Below are 17,070 nucleotides of genomic sequence, written 5' to 3' on the forward strand. Positions count from 1 at the left end.
GGGTTAAGCCCTTTTTCTTATACTTTTAACACACTTTAACCGCACTTAACCATGCATTTGGAGGGGATTATAGATTTATGTTAAATATAGTAGGATATAAAAAGGAGCTTTGTAAAGTTGCATGCAGGGTTAGAGAACTGTAATATCAGACCAGCGACTTTTTTTTTTTTAACTTTTTCAAAGCCAGCATTGACTAAGCTAGGCATTTTGTTGAGCCTTCATTTTGGATGAATTCCCTCACTGAGTCTTCACTGTGACCCCTTGGGGGTAACCGTTCGTCTTACTCCCATATCTTAGACCCGGGCATTGAGCCTCAGAGTAGCATGCTTAGGGGGCCCCACAGCAAATAGCGGGGAGATCAGTATTTGAACCCATCACCGCCTGAGATCCACCGCCAGCAAGTACAAGTGTGTGCCACTTGGAGGGAGTCCTTTTGCTACCGTGTGTGTTAACGCGCCTCATCGGTTGAAGAAGTCATGGTTGAGTCTAGGGATCAGTGACTGGGAAGTCAGGGTGCAGTGGAGTTGATCTTTTGCAGGAGGTAAAAACACTACTGAAAATGCCTCCGGATCCTGCTTTGCATATGGTGCATGTGGCTTTGTGTTGGGCACCAGAAGATTCACAAGAGAACTGAAACCTTCTGTAAGGGTGCATTAGCTGGCAGAAAGAAGTAGCGGCACTGTTATCTTCCTGCCACCTCACTTATGGCTCCCAGGACGTGTATTTTGAACTCCCTTCTGTCACGTTTCTGCTTCTAGAATGCGGCTTCCTTCTGCTCACTTAGGTTGCCATCAGAGCTAGCTTATTGCCCTCGTGCAAACATGGGCCACGTTTCTAGGATGAGAGGAGTTTGGTCTAGGTGGTCCTCTACGTAGAACATTTTGTGATTGTCTCAGAGAAAGGCTGGACTTGCAGAGTCAGCTGCCTGCCACCGGGCACATCACCGTGAGGCCAAAGGGAAGCCGAGCCCTGACGGTTGATGCCACCAGGAATGTGGGCCCAGCCCAGCACATTCTCTAATTATTATTTTAAGAGATAGTACACATCCAGACTTTTCCTTCATTTTTTTGTGTTGGCAAAAAATCCTGTTTTTGGAAGTAGCATGCCTACCAAATAAAACACCTCTGGGAGAGCTGTAATTCCCTACCATCCTCTGTGGTTGGTGACCTCTGGGGAAGAGGGGCTCCCAGTAGACCATACTACAAATTCTGAAAAAACAAGGGAGGAAAGTTCTCCCTTTTTTCTCTCACTGGTAGTGATGATTTGGTACCGAAAGGAACGGCTGCTTGTGCTATCTTGAGGAAGCCGGTGTTGTGGAAAGACCAGAAGTTCATGGTGTAGGTCAAAGAGTTGAACGTCTTAACTGTATTGCCTGTTGAGTTTTCCTATCGAGTTAAAGAGTTTTAGCCTGTTATCGCATTGAGGGACTGTCTGTGGTTAGTTCAGAGGGTCAAACCCTCTGAAACTTAGCTTCTTGTTTTTTTTTTTTTTTTTTTTTTTTTTTAGCTTCTTGTTTTAAGACATGCTGGGGAGGACAGGGCTCCAAGGTCTCCTTTATAAATTCTGTCAGCCAGGCTTTTACCATTACATTTGGATTGCGTGGTTGGAAATAAACTCAGTTAACTTGCTGGTAGGCCTAGGATACTATGGCCTTTCTCTCCAAGTCTTCTAGATTCTTTAGAGGTTTGATCTTTGGATTCTCTTAAATATCCCAAAGAGTAGGGTTGTGTGTGTGTGTGTGTGTGTGTGTGTGTGTGTATCTGTATGTATCTGTATGTATACAACATGCATAACTATAGTTATATTGAAATAGAGATTTAGTCCAGAAGTTGTATTGTGATAGGATTTGTCATCAGTAGAAGGCTGGAGGATACATTTTCCAGTTGAGGAAAGTGGTGTTCAGCAGAGGTTAAGTGACTCCCCAAAGTCACCAGCTAATTAGTGTCAGAGTTGAGGCCAAAATCCCAGTGTCCAACACCCTGTCCTAATAACTTTGTATTGTAGGCTTTGCCTTATTATAGGCTTTGCCTTCCAAATCGGAGAATTAATGGCCTCTTGGGCACCTTACCTCCTTTTATTTCATCCCATTTTCTTGTTTATCCAACTGAAGCTGTGTTTGTTCTCTTGGAATTAATGTAGGCTGTCGATCAAGTGATATACAGAGTATTTTGAGCATATTGTTCCATTTTGTCTTTTCAGTTTATATATGTAGCAACCAATTATAGCCAATTTACAGCTAACTATACACATTAAGAAGTTGTTGGCAAACATGCAAAAAAAAAAGACTATAGGAGCTGGTTTATAATTTTCCTTGGCTTTTTTCTTTTTTTAAATTTTGGAAAACGGTTCTAATCTTGCACAATCTTTCAGTTGTAGTAAAGACTACAAGATAGCATCGGGTCCGCCCCCCTCCCCCTTAGATTTCCTCCGTTAGAACCGCTTTCTTCATTTGTCAGCCCAGTTTTAAAATAGGAAATATCAGTGTGAACTTTGATCCACATGAAGCTTTATTTACGCGAAAGCATAAATCACCGGATCTGGGGTTTGGGGCCGTTAAATGCTTTTCTTTCTTGGGCTCTGTGATCAAGAATGCAGAACAATAAAAAGCGTGCAGCAAAAGAAGTTTTATGGCAGCTCTGAGAGCAGGAAATTAAGTTTCTTTACCATGCAGATGGGTGAAGGGCTGTTCTCTTGCGTCTTGGATCAGTCAGGCAAGTGAACGTCAGTTTATCATTTTAGGGAAAGGCAAACTGTAGAAATAGTTCCTGCAGTCATATGAACAAGGAGCCCACACAGATGACTGCTTCAGCTGTTTAACCGGGAGCACACTTCCTCATGTAACTTCTCTTGAAATACACTCTTTGTGTGTGTGTGTTTTTAAACAATGAAGACTATGTAATAGTATATCTGTAGCCACGTGTTGGTTCCTCATAAAGGTTAATTGGGAATAGATGAACCACAGACTCAGATGGCATCTTACCAGAAAAACCTTCTGTGTGTCCTTTTTTACACAGAGGACTTGTTGGCTCAGCTGATAGAGCCTACCATCCCGCGTAGGTATCTGTGTATAACAGGAGGATCTAGGGAATGTGGCATCATGGTGCCGGGGGCTTTGCCTTTGGCTCTTCCACATTTGACCACCCATCAGCAGGGCCATGATTATTCTGTAACAGTTCTAACAATGGTTAAAACAGGTCTGATGAACGAATGGGTTGGTTGGTGATTTACCTACTGAGTACCTGCATAGCCTTTGGTTTCATCATGGCCAGGCTACTGAAGGTTTTTGTGGTGAAGATCTCCTTCCCTGCTCACTAGGACAGGGGTGCAAAGGAGATAAACCGTTGCACTGTAAACTCTTATCTTGGCTGTCGTTTCTATTTCCTGGGATTTAGAGGGACGAATCCCAGGACTCGGTCAGATTCATCGGGGATCTTTCCAAGTCGAACCACAAAAGGATGCGTGCATTGGAGAAACTCCGGTTCTGTTGATGCTGGGCACATGGGTTTATTTCCCCATTTATATGAATTCTGCTAAACTTTGCAGTAGAGAACTTAATTAGGAGTTGATGCTTAATACATGCTAATAATATCCAGTTTATGTGTTTGAGTGTGTATAATCAAGTTTATGTATTTTATATATGCAGCAGAGTAAGTTAATGTATTTTTGCAGTGATTTAATTCATTATGGTTTATAAAGTACTTTGAAAACAGTATTAGTCCATTTCCTGTGCTTAACTGTCCAAAATGATGCATCTGCGGTGTTTATTGGGGTTTGTCCTTTGGAGAATATTGTAGCTTTTGAAACGTGTGATTCCATTACAGGCGGGGAAATAGCCTTAATTTTGCAGAGCGTGTTTCGTTCACGGAGACTGAGGCTAACCAGTTGTCCACTGGCGAGTCTAGGACGTGGGGGTCCCACCTCTAAGTCGGAACACAAGAGCCCCGGTGGTTGTCTTGTTTGGCGTGGGGTGGGCGTGGGGGGAGTCAGATGGTCGTTGCTATCCTGCTTTCTCTTTTGGCACCGTGCAAACACTCGAAGCGTATGATAATTGCAAATAGAATTTGGAAGGGTGATGTATTCTAGAAGGGATGTAAACAGACTGCGTTGGAAACCGCTCCGAGAATACAGCGCCACTGCAGTAAGCCTGTCTGTCTTTCAGGTTGACCCCCTGTTTACAGTGCCAGCACCACCGCCGCCGATTTCCAGCAGCCTCGCGCCTCAGATTCTGCCCTCCTACTTTTCCCCGTCTTCATCCAATATTGCAGCACCGGTTGAGCAGCTTTTGGTTCGGACTCGTTCGGTGGGTGTGAATACGTGTGAAGTTGGAGTACTGACAGAGCCAGAGTGTCTCGGGCCCTGTGAACCTGGGACCAGTGTGAATTTGGAAGGGATCGTGTGGCATGAAACAGAAGAAGGTAAATACAATTCACTTTTCTCTCTCTCCCCATGCCCTGTTCCCCGTGATGTATTTATTTACGTCCCCCGGTGAGGGGCCTTTGTCTTGTGGTCCTCAGAGAGGAAGAAAAGGGGTTTTTCAACTGTCTGGATTTCTGTTGAAATGACCGCATTCCCCCGTCTTTGTTCATGTTCATGGCTGCTTCTCCGTTCAGGATGGAGGAGGTGTCCCTGGAAGTGGTCTGCGCTTTAAATGCTAGAAGGGAAAGTCTGGGAAGCAGGGTGAGGCTTTTCCTTCTCTTCCCCCCAGAAGGGATCATGGAAATTAGGAAGACAGACTGCTCTCAAGTTCACTCTCTCCTTGATGTGCCAGCCGATCTGTCTGTCTGGACTTGGTGGTTTTGTTTGTCTTGACCTGTGTCATTGAGGCTTGAATTTACCTGCCGAATTGAGCTCGGGTTCTTGCATTTGGCGAGGGCCGAAGCCGTGATGTAGCTGTGGCTGATTGGTGCTCGGAGCGAACAAAGCCCAAGATCAGAGGCTCAAACCCCAGCTGCACCAGTCATTTCTCTCCTGTGACTGGAGACCTAGCCACCTTCCCTGCCCCTTAGCTCAGCAGGCCACCTGCCAAGGGTAATCCGGTCGTCACAAGAGAAATGGGTTAGGATTCATCTGTCACTGCTGTTACAAATATAAATGTGGCATATGCCATCCCTACCGTAGATCCGAACGCTGGCTGGCAACATCTAGCACACGGTCACCAGGCCCATTGTGTTTCCGATGGCCAATGTCACTGACCGTAGAGGCCCACAGGTAATTAAAAAGTAAAATACCAAGGGGAGCGCTGCATTGCTCCATTGGTGGAATGAGAGGAATAGAAAAGGTGAGGAAGAAATGTGCCCCAGGCAAACAAAGGAAAGTGAAGAATATAGGGGAAACCCTTTCTTTCCCTCCAAGCTATGTTGGTCAAGGACAAGGGAGATGACAAGTGTTGGTATCTTAGCCAGCTGGGAGAGGAGTGAGGGCAAGAAGGAGTTTAACTAGAAATCTGAGACTCAGAATCACTGTTTAGGTCCTTCTGTATCAAGGTGAGAAACCAAGGGCTGAAACTCACTGGAGGGAAAGTAAAATATATTAAAAAAAAAAAAAAAGATTGAAAATCAGATGACAGGTGTCTCAGTAATTATCAGAAGGAGGAAAGCAGCGCACCCCATCTCAAGGTAGAAAAGCAGAAAATCGTGGGAGAATCTTCGAATTCTGCATATTGCGTTAACTATACTGTTGAGGGATAGATTTTGTAATTGGATACCAAATTTTGTGGGTAGCATCAGTAAGGAAAAATCACTATAGAAGAAGGAACCAGAGAAGGTGAACGAAAGCTGGAAGAGATAGGCAGAGATCTTTTGTCTGCTCAGCTGAAAGTAGTGGTTCCCATTTGCTTTTGGCTTTACAAATGGCTGGTGTTTGCGGGGAGGTAGGGTGGGCACCCTCTCTGTACTTTGAACAGTGCTCTGCAGCCAGATTGGGAGGAGACGGTGGAGGAGGAGCTAGAATTCACATTTTCCTCTCTCACTTGTCTGTTTAGAAGCCGTCCAGTGCCAGGGGTGGGTCCCATGTGGGGAGCAACCTTTTGTTCTAGTGCCTCTCCTTGGGTTGTACACCCTTGGCCTTCTCAGATTTTCCCTGAGAGCAGAAGTGGTAGCTAATGGTGTCTGCGAAGAATCAAGACATTTATAAGGTTGTAGCTAATTAAGCTTAAGGTACCGATTATTCAGACACAAAAAGATTGGGAAAGGCTAAGATTGAATTTCCATAAACTAGAAAGAAAGATTTTCTTGTACTTGAATCACTTGCTCATTTGGCTAAAGTGGCGCCTTGCACTTACTTCTCAGCTATGACTTAGCGCCTGTCGGTTTATTGCTGGTCATGATTTTATTTATTCCTGTGTGGGACAGGACCGAGTTCCTGCAGTGTGACCTCACTGGGTGGCAGATGTTGTAAAATTAGCTACAAACTTTCTGGAACGCCTGCAAGTCTTGGGTTATTTTTTTGATTCACTTGGAAGTCTGCTTGGTTTTGACTTGAACCTGAGCTGCTAATGAAAGACGGAGTTCCTCGGGAAAAAAATGTATTCAGATACACTAGTTAACTCTGGGCAAATGGTTAAAGAGCCCTATGGTATTATCAGGGTTACTATTACAATCTTTTATTATTTCTGTTTGGTTGTGATGCATGCAGCATGCACAGCCTCACCAGTAGCACCGTGTTCTCTGAGTCACCCATCTCCCAAGTCCATGCACCCTGCCCTGGTGTGCTGTGATCCCTCTGGCCATGGGTGTGTCCCCTACCCTCAGGTGTCCCCTATCCTCCTGTGACACACTGATGGCTTTCGGGCGCTTTTCAGACACAGGAGTGGAACCTCCTGTAGTGCCAGCCTTCTTTTTTTACTGCCTCACATTTTCCAGTATTTGGAATGTGTGGATATTGAGTGTGGTGACACGAAGGAGCCCAGGCCCTTAATAGAGTTATTCTTGCTGCATAAACTAAACTTCCAACCTCCACAGAATCTGAGAACCTGCCTTTGTGAAGGCCTGGGTCCTAAAATGTGTGTTTAATGTGCAGCCATTCTCAAGAGCATTCCATTTGGTTTTTCTCCCCCAGTACAGTGTGTTTCAGGCTCTTGTACCAATTTAAAAATTAAACCCACTTGACCATTAATTTTTCTCTTTGGGGAAAAGACAAAGAGAGACAAAGAGAACAAACACATTTGGAGCTAGTTATTTGGCAGAGCTAAAAGGGCCGAGTTTGGGAAGAAGCGGAGGGGAAGTGAAGCCACCATGGTTTTCTACTATGGGTTCATGCTAATGACAGGCTCCTTGTTGAGGGCTCAGGAAAGGGCCAGTTGCCTGTGACTAATGGCCTTGGAGATGGAGTTGAAAAAAGAAATCTCTTCCCTGGTATTTTCATTTTGAGATTATTTGTATACCTGATAGCATTTTTCACAAACTGAATTTGTTATGTGTATTCATAGGGGTGTGTGTGTGTGTTTGTATTAGACCCTAGAAATTTCAGGAGCTGGTATCTTTGCAGTCTTTGGGGGAATATTGAGTCTTCTTGTGATTTTTTTTTTTTTTTTGGAAGGTAGTTGGCAACAGCAGGGCTGCAATATGAAATCCGCATTAAATTCTGATTGCTTCTTGTGTGTGGAATCCTCATGTGGGGAGGGTTCTTACAGTCACGGACGTTCCCCTTAGTGTCGCTGCCAGGACATGGAGTCCTGGTTGCCTGAGGATCAGACTGTCCTCAGGAGTAATGCGTTACAAGAGAAGTTCCCTCTGGAAATAATTAGTGGGTTTCAGAGCGTGCTTAATAGGAGAGAAAAACTATTACTGCATTTGGATGTTTAGTTAGCCTACTCTGATCTCTCTTCTGTAAGGTGAGTTGCATAGGAGCAGTGACGTATTGCGCAAAATTACTCTCAGATGTTGGAAAGAATTTCCTTAGCTTTTCATTCCTGACATTTGGGACACACATGCCTTTGTATAGTTATTTGTTTGGAAATTTACTCTTTTGGGGGTGGGGGTGGGGGTAAAGGAGGTAAAACCGGAAAAAACATGGTGTGTACAGCAGAGTGTGTAAATACGTACATGTTGAACTTGGCTTTTTAGCTCGTATGAATAGATTTTCCTTTGGATTATTATTAAATCATACTTCTTAGTGGGCTTTTCTCCCCCTTCCCTATCCGAGAACATACTTGGTTCAGCTGTGCCTGTACTTCATTGTCACATCTGTCATTTACTATGGCCTTTGAAACATGTATAGGTTATAGGACTGGGGTTCTCAGCTCTGTGCCTTGGAATCCCCCAGAGATCTTTTAAAACATGCTCAGGCACCACTTCCAGGCATTCACTTGGTCTAGGATGGCAGTTTGATCTGGTTGGGTGACCTGACATTAGTGGTTTTTTTTTTTTTTTTTTTTCCAAAGCTCCCCAGGGGATTCTGATGTGCAAACAAGATTGAGAACCACAGTCTCAGGGGAAGGAGGGGATGTCCTAACCCTCTGCAAGCTACTTGACCTTTTCCCTTTAAGGAAGTCACTGTGTCATTGCCTCATTTTCTCAGGTATAAAATGGACAGACACCCCACAGCCCTGCTCTGTTTACCTCCCAGGGTAGATAATGTCTGGAAGCTGCAGTCTGGCAAGTGAGCGTCGTTGCTGAATCACTGTGCCAGTGAGAAAGAGGGTCCAGCGTTTGGTCCTGAACCTGGACTTCACAGAGGTTAAGAACGACTAATTGGTACCACTCTTCCTAATTTATTCATATGGTAGGGTGGACCAGTGGCAGCTTCATTTCCGTGTGGTCTCTGCTGGATTATTTTTGAAATCGTTCAGAAACCCAGAGTATTAAAGAGAGTTAATAAAGTAGCCAATGAAAAAGATTGTACTCGCAGCATCACAGGGAGCTTTCAGAGGGGACAGTGAAAATGCAAATGGTAGCTTATGAAAGTGGTTTTTTAGAGAAGACTTTAGCACCTGGTGTAAGAGGAAAAATGGTTCTTTGTATGAGGTTTTTCATCTAATGTTCTATGTGTTTTCCAAGAACAGCGATCTTGGGAATTAATGTTTTAAAGGTAATTAATTGGGGGAAGTAAATGATTCTCTTTAAACCACTGGAGATATTCTTAAATTCTTCTGCATCTCCAGAGTCATAGAGAGGATAGTGTTTCAATGCAGTGTAGGGGTTTCACATCATTCATTAAAAGGCAAATGATCCTCTAGAAATTGACATGGATCTGACATAGGGTATTTTTACTCCTATGCTGCAGCATTGATTTACTGAACTTATTACTGGAAAAAGAACTTTCATTTTAAATTTTGATTTAAGAAGAGATTAAATATGAATCCAGGCTCACTTTGTGTTTTCGGTGTCTGAGCTCGGAACTCGTGCAATGCCTTTTTTTTTTTTTTAACTAAGTGCAATGTTATTACTTACTGAGGTATTTCCCAGTGATTTTTATAAATTCAGCTTTGACTCACAAGGCAAGTAAGCTGTCCACTTTCGCTTCTGCATTTCATTACCCGCCACACCAGTGATGATTGTAACTCTGCAGTCATAGGGAACTTGGAGATTGCTAATGAGCATGCTCCTCCTGGCAGTAATGTGCTGAATGGAGGTAAATCAGCTCCTGGTCTGTGAGTTTGGCACATGAGCATAGTCGGTTAATCACTGTGCTAAGAAAAAGCATCCAGCCTTGATCTTCAGCATGAGCTCCCAGAGGTTTAGAGGGCTGGAAGAATTATTAGTTAGTGCCACTCTGTATATTGGCCGTAAACTTGGCCCTCAGCATCCTGGGCAGCCTTGCAGTGGTGGTTGTCAATGAAAAGTTGAGATTCATCACCACTGGTGGCAGAGGAGCTCAAATGGTGAGCCTTTCAAAGTGTGCAAGTACCGTCTATTTTTACACGCAAAAGTCAACCCAAATAGGACACCATATTTGTATATTTGCTGGACCGTATACCAATTTGGTTACCTCTGATTATTCTGTGTCCAATGGCGATAGTTTTTTTTTTTTAAATAAACTTGGTTTAAGGACGTGATTATAAATAACTATAAAACGTATGAAAGTATTTGTTCTTTTTAAGATTACAGAAACTCCTGTTACCTGATTCATAGAAAAATCACAAATTAAAAATGGAGGCCAAGTCTTTGTAGTATGTAGTCTATAAACATTTGTGAATGAAGGGGAGTATAAGGAAGGAAGGGGAGTATGAGGAAGGGCGGAGACTTATCTGGGCCATCTTCCTGGGTTTGCTTTCCTCTCAGACCTACCTGTTTGATGCTTTCCTGATAGGGTCACCATTTGCACATGATGAGTGATGGTGTGTTTTTCTGGAAAGCAATACCATGGTAACATTACCACTTGTCAGTGTGAAAAAGAGGATGCTCTTAGGTAGGGTTCAGCTTCATGTTCTTAGACCAAACATTTTTCTTTTGTGTCATTTGTGTGTATATTTTGGTGGTGACTTAAGTCATGAAGCCATCACCTTTAAACTCACTTTATTGTATTTATTTATTTATTTATTTTTAAAGATTTTATTTATTCATGAGAGAGAGAGATAGAGAGAGGCAGAGACACAGGCAGAGGAAGAAGCAGGTTCCATGCAGGGAGCCTGACGTGGGACTCAATCGCAAGATTCCAGGATCACGCGCTGGGCCTAAGGCAGGTGCTAAACCGCTGAGCCACCCAGGCATCCCTAAACTCCCTTTAAAGGCCTTTCAGTATTACCTTTTTAGGTCGGTTGGTATTTGTAGCTAAACTTCTATGTGAATACAGAATGTGAGGTGTGTAAAACTCAACTTTTCTTTAGACTTGAACATAGTAAAAGATTTAAGAAGTTGTCTTACAAGATTTGCATTTGTAGTATTGTCCTCCCTTGATTTATCTTCTCCCTATAAGAGAGAAGATTTCTCTGAAGTTTACCAAGATTTCTTTGGTAAGAAAATCTTGAAAGCGTCTTGATATTACAGCAACCTTGAGTTGAAGATGCATTTTCTAATTTCAAAATGGAGATACTCTCATTGTTGCAAAGAATAGCCTTTGGCCCACCTCCGCTTATTGATTAAAAGGATTTCGTTGATTTTTTTAAATAGAATTTTTATGACAGCTTTATTGAAGTATCATTCACACAGCATACAGTCCACCCATTTAAAGTGTATAATTCACTGGGTATTTTTTAATGTACTAAGAGTCCTACAACCATCACCACAATTAATTATAGAGCATTTTTATGATTCAAAAGAAACCTGTACCCATTGGTACTCACTCCCTTTTGCTTGCCCCGATCCCAGTTTCATTGATCTAATGCATCTTTGTCTTCGATTCTTTATTGTTTTTATGTGTATTTTATGGATGAGAGGAAAGGTTGTTTTATTGAGTGCTTGTACCAGGCATTGTGCTGGACATGCTTGCCAGGTAATAATTTCCTTTAAACCTTAAACACAGTCCAAAGTAAACCATGTTAGTCCATATTTTCATGAAGGAGACTTAGAAAGGGATTTACCTGTGCAAGACCGCACACCTGTTTGGCCTTGCAGAGCCCTTCCTTGCTCTTCACACCTAGTCCCGGGATTTCCCCTGAACACAGGTTCCTGTATATTTCAGAGTGCTCTTTGGAAAGAAGAGAGTATGATGTTACATAATAATTGGAGTTTTTATTTTCTTTTTAAGCACAGAATGATAGGAAATTCTTTATAGTGCTAGCATCTGATTTTGGCAGGAGTAACTGAATCTGCTTCATCTGGGTTGATGTATACAAACCATCCCTTTCTGCCCCACTAAGCTGGAAGCTTCTTTAGTCCACAGATCCCATCTGTTTTGTTCACTGTTGGATCTCTAGCGCCTGGCACAGAGTAAGTGTGCCATACATATTTGTTGAATGTTGAATAAATTCACAGAACAAAGTGATATGGTCTTGATACCTGTTTAAGTTTGCATAGTATAGCTTTCTAGTCAAGAATATGTTACTTTTGAATTAAGTTTGGCCTAGACAATCTGGAAAATATTGCTCTGGAAATCGACTTTGTCACTGATTTCCTTTGGAGGGATGGGGGGGAATGCCACTATAAAATCTGATTACATTGTATTAAAATTCACCTCCCAACTTTGTTCTCCTTAGACCAATCTCAAAAAAAGGGGGAAACAAAATGATTTGGTTTGTTTTTTCTTTTCTGTCATTCATTTTCTCAGTATGGTTTTAATTTTCTGATGTTAGAAGGAATATCTGGCCATTTTGGGACATCCGCAGGGCAGAAAACACCTAAGAGGTAGAAGAAAAAAAACCCATCTATAATCTCACTGTTCAGGCAGTCTCTTTAATTTGTTGGTTTACTCCTTTTTTTGCTTTTTAAATACATTTTTTAAAAAACATAGTTGAGATCATTTGGTAAATAGAGTTTTGAATACTTTTTCTTTTAATCGTAACATTAAAACAAGCATTTCTGATGTTATCAAAACATTTTCTGAGATGCATTTTCCGTTGATATAAAACACATTATGGAAGGGACACAATAGTTAATTCAAATTCCTCTAAGTATGGATATTTACATTGCTTTCAGCTTCTTAGATGATATCAGCCTGCTTAGTATATCTTTGCACTTGAAATATTTGTACTGTTTTATTAATTTGCAGTTATTGCTCTAGGGTCAGCTTTCAAGAAACAATCACCCAGAGGACACAAACATTTTTGTGTCAATACATTGAAACATTTATTGATTGCTTACCTGCTTTCCCGAACAGTGACACTGGTAAATTGTACCAGTGTCCATGGCCCTGGTTGAGAACGCTCTTCTCTCTTAACCTCTCTGACAACTTTGGTCTCACTGACATTTTCGTGGCAAAAGGGATGGGTTGTAAGTCAAATGCATAGTCTCCAATGCTCACATCCAGGGTCCTGCCCTAGACAGAAAGGGAACGCGACCTTCTTCCCCTTGTAATAAAAATGACAGTGGCTCAGTCAGAGAAATCAGGTGTGCCAGTGAGGGTCCCCAGGCAGTGTGTAGCTCTCCCAAGTCCTGGGAGGACTTTGTTCTGGATGACACAGAGGTTTAGATATCACTTCTGTTTGTGTCTTTGTTGACATAGGCCCTCCCCCCACAAATGAAGCAAATTAAAAAATACTTCTGGATGTGAGGAATTCAAATACCTAGGGGCAAAACTGGGTCCATCAAGCATCCATTCTGAATGCGGAGCAACCTCAGCCAGTCCTGTTTGAGTTTTGCTCCTTCAGAATAAGGGTAGACTAAGGACAAGATCTTTACAGAAAACCTTTGCACCTTGTGATTTGTTGATAATACATCATTTGTCACTTATTAGGCTGTTTGCAAATTCTTCCCTGGCACACCTTAGCCCTGCCTTGCCTCCCTGCTTCCAACGTTCATTTTCTCTTTTTCCTTAGCCTCTTCCCTTTGGCTGCTGCCCTGTATGGCTGCAGCAGCAGGAACTGTCCAGGTAGTTTTAAGAATAGTAATCTACCAAAGTGTTCTCACACACATACCCTTTCCCTTGCCCTTCTGTCCTCAGATAAGATGGCTAATACCTTTCTGGCAAAAGGAAAATAAGCTATAATATGGGGAAGGCCTATCTGAGGTTGCAAAAAGCATTCTCAGCAAAGAATGTTGCAGGAGTTAGGCTCGTGGGCACCACTGCAGAGCACCTAGCAAAGTCTGATATAACACAGTCAGAGAAAACCCGAGACAGGTAGGATTCAAAGGGATGTGAGTTAGGTGAGCCCCTTGCCACTCATTTGATAATTGCTTATAAGTGAATAGTAAATGGAACAATTATAAACATACCACACCCATGTATGGTCTTCATTTCAAATTCAGCTTTCTGACTCAAGTATGTATCTGAAACAGTTGTGGAGTATTTCACTCCTTGGAAGTTAGAAATGCGGCTGCCTTCTTTACATGACACACGGCACGTTTGGCGTGTCTAGATGATCTAACACTTTTCCCTGGGGACCTCTACGTGGCTCTGCCAACACCATCTAAATAGCATCTTCTCGTTTATGTGGAAGATTCCCATCATGAGCCCTGTTACTCTGGCAGAGAAACTGAGGCCCAGACCGTTCTGAATAAAATGTCTTTGGGTCCTTTCTGGATTTTTGTTTTGTACCTCACATGACCAGCCCTTCCTCGTTTTTAAGTCTGTGTGTGTGTGTATGTATGAATGTAACCAATTATTTAAAAAATATGCTCAAAGGCAAATAAACATTTGCTTGTCAGTTTGAGGTTTTGACTGAAATGTGGGAACTCAATTCGGCTTATAGAGTGAGATGTTTTTTAAATTTAATATTCACCAAATATTTTTACAAAAATACCCAGAATGTTGTTTTTGACTACATATTTCATAACAAGGGAAAAAAATGGCCAACCACTTCCCATGCATTAGAGGCAGTGCCACATGTTCTCCTGGCTCAGTGGGCAGCTTGTATCCTGCCAGCTTTTGGGGGACTCTCTGGTACATCTGCACGGTTTGTATGTTGTCCTGTCTATGTCTTCTCGATATCCACATTGACAGACAACTTTTGAAGTAAGTCAACTTGAACATTTAATGTGTCTTATTTCCCTCGAGTAGCAGCACAGGCCAATTTGTTTAAAGAGAACCAACAAAGACTGCTTTCCAGTGCTTTCCCCAGCTTCAGGAGAATACCCAGCAGCTTTTCAGAATAGGAAAAGCCAGCCAGTCCCAGGCAGGCCTCGCGGTGAGCTGCTTCTTACCGGGACCTCGAGCATACACCTCTAAGATGATTTCTTACCCCAACATCCTGGAAGCACATTGGGTTGAAGGCCCTGGCTTTGCACTCTGAGCCTGGAACTGAGCTGGCTGCAGTAATTGAGCGCTGTGAGATGCTTTGAGCTCAAAGAGTCTTTGAATACCCAAGGGCAGACAAGTGAAGAGCCATAGAGTAGAACTATGACAGTCTTCCTTATATATTGAACTTGTCTCTTCCATAAAACCTCTGCTTGGTAGGGTGACCAGAAGGCAGTATCGTGTTCCCAGGGAGTTCTAAAAAAAATGGTAAGGTCTAGGTTGATAGTGGGACAAATGAACCCAGGAGGATTAGAGGAACAGAGGGTCAGCTTTCAAAGAAGCAGAACTCGGTGAGCTACTTACTATTCTATTGACTGCATGTTCATCTTGAGTGATTCAGAAGGCGAGCATTGACCGCAAAATCCTCAGTCAGTTACTAGAGAATCCAAAGTGTATGACCTCTAGGACATCTCCCTTTATATCTGACTTTTGAATTAAATATCTTCTTGAAATAAATAGCATCCGTCATACCAGTCCTCCTGAGCTTGCAGTTTCTTGCAGTAGCACATTTCCAAGTATGGAATTTCAACCAAGCGTAACATGTTGAGTGTGACTGCTGAGTATTTGAGGCTGTAGTTAGCATTCTCGTCTTCATTTTGTCAAAGGGAAGAAAATAAACTGTGGGGAATTTATGACTCCAGTGGAAATCAAGACAGAGTCTAAAGGAGAATCGAATACTACAGAGCTCCAGTAGCTTCAGTGATGGCTGGGGAAGGGTCCAGTGAGCCACATAGACTTACATCAAGATTTCAGAGAAAGGTGGGCTGGATCACAGTGGGGTCTTCTGGGGAATAATTCAGACCTGGCAGGCAGCTAACCCATATCCTCTGGGGTCTGGGTTCTGACTCCTTGATAAGTCTTTTTTCCCCTTCACATTTGACTCCCACCCTGACCTCGACTGATTAGCAGGTTCAGGCTTCATTCTACACTTGCCCCAAGGACGATGCAGATACTCTGCCAAGGCCCGTGCACCCTTAACTTGCATGTATTTGCTCAATGTAAATTGTTGCATATTTTGGAAAGTAGGAAAAGTTGTCTTGTGTTTACAAGGGAATATCAGGGGATTGTCAGGGCGTCTAAATTTGAGGTGTTCTCTCTGCAAATTCTGGCTGCTTCAACCTGTATGATTCAGAAATAGGTGCCATTGCCCTATTTCTTTCGTTCTGGTAATTAATGAAACATGACAAAGAGGTAGGAGGAGAGCCAGGCTGGTTGGTAAGCATAGTATGCTTGATTAGAATCCAGGACATTCATAATTGCACAGAAGCAGCCAAAGCCTTTCTTCTTTGCACATAAACTTCTTGTCTTTTGGTTACTTGATTAGTAAAAAGCCTCTTGGGTGACAGCACTGGACTAAAAAAGCACATGAGAAGCTACATGCCTTTATCATTTCCCGTGAGAGGTATTGTATTTCATACAAAATACTGTGTTGATTCAGATCTTCTGGAAGGGCATGAGTGTATCCAGCAAGGAACACTATAATTTTTTGGTTAAAAATTCTCCTTTATCTTTTTTCACTGCAGTGTTTGAAATCTATCCATTTAGCAGATGAAAAAAAAAGTACCATTGTAGAATCCTCCGGAGTTCTCAGTACTACAGTTGTAACTGCTGCTTGGAAAACTGGGGGAAGACAAGTGACTAAACCAGGATAAAAACCCAATCAAAATGATCTGATTGCTAAAACTTTGCAGTTACTAGAGTATATTGTTCTTAAGAGAAAAGGGAAAACGTCCCCTAATGTTGGTTATGCCTACTTCGCACCATCCCCATGTGCCCTAAAAATACACGTATACATAATCACCTGATGAGGTTCATTTAGAGTGTTCCTATTGCTTTTCTCTGCTTCTGTGGACATTATTCCTTGCCCACCCTGTAAGCTAGGGGCATTTCCTTGGTTCCTGGGCCTTGGTTTCCTCATCTGTAAAATGGGAGGCTTTAGAATATGTAATCCCTTGAGGGTACCTACCTGAGCTTTGGGGCAAAAGGTGGTGTGAAGCCCATAGAATGTGCTTAAAATTTTTTTTTAAAAGATTTTATTTATTTATTCATGAGAGACAGAGAGAGAGAGAGGCAGAGATACAGGCAGAGGGAGAAGCAGGATCCCAAAGGGGAGCCTGATGTGAGGCTCAATCCTAGGACCCTAGGATCACGACCTGAGCCGAAGGCAGACGCTCAACCACTGAGTCACCCAGATGCCTCCCATAGAATGTTCTTATCAGAATCATTTCAGACATAGCGGATTCTGAAGAAAATTGTTAGCCAAAAGTGAGCCTCAATGGGGTTACCCTTAAATCACCTTCT

The 17,070-nt window shown here is 42.5% G+C and overlaps 1 protein-coding gene across 6 annotated transcripts in view; it reads left to right on the forward strand.

Annotated features, from left to right (window-relative positions):
* The window catches only part of ZNF608 (zinc finger protein 608), a 110,725-nt gene that overhangs the window by 48,908 nt on the left and 44,747 nt on the right, over positions 1-17,070 (forward strand). For all 6 annotated transcript variants that reach the window (XM_055302334.1, XM_055302337.1, XM_055302336.1 and 3 more), the window contains one exon: positions 4,160-4,415. In XM_055302334.1, coding sequence (XP_055158309.1) covers positions 4,160-4,415 — 256 coding nt within the window. The remainder of the gene's footprint in view (positions 1-4,159; positions 4,416-17,070) is intronic.

Source organism: Nyctereutes procyonoides, unplaced genomic scaffold (genome assembly GCF_905146905.1).
Source record: "Nyctereutes procyonoides isolate TBG_1078 unplaced genomic scaffold, NYPRO_anot_genome, whole genome shotgun sequence".
Taxonomy (NCBI): Eukaryota; Metazoa; Chordata; class Mammalia; order Carnivora; family Canidae; genus Nyctereutes; species Nyctereutes procyonoides.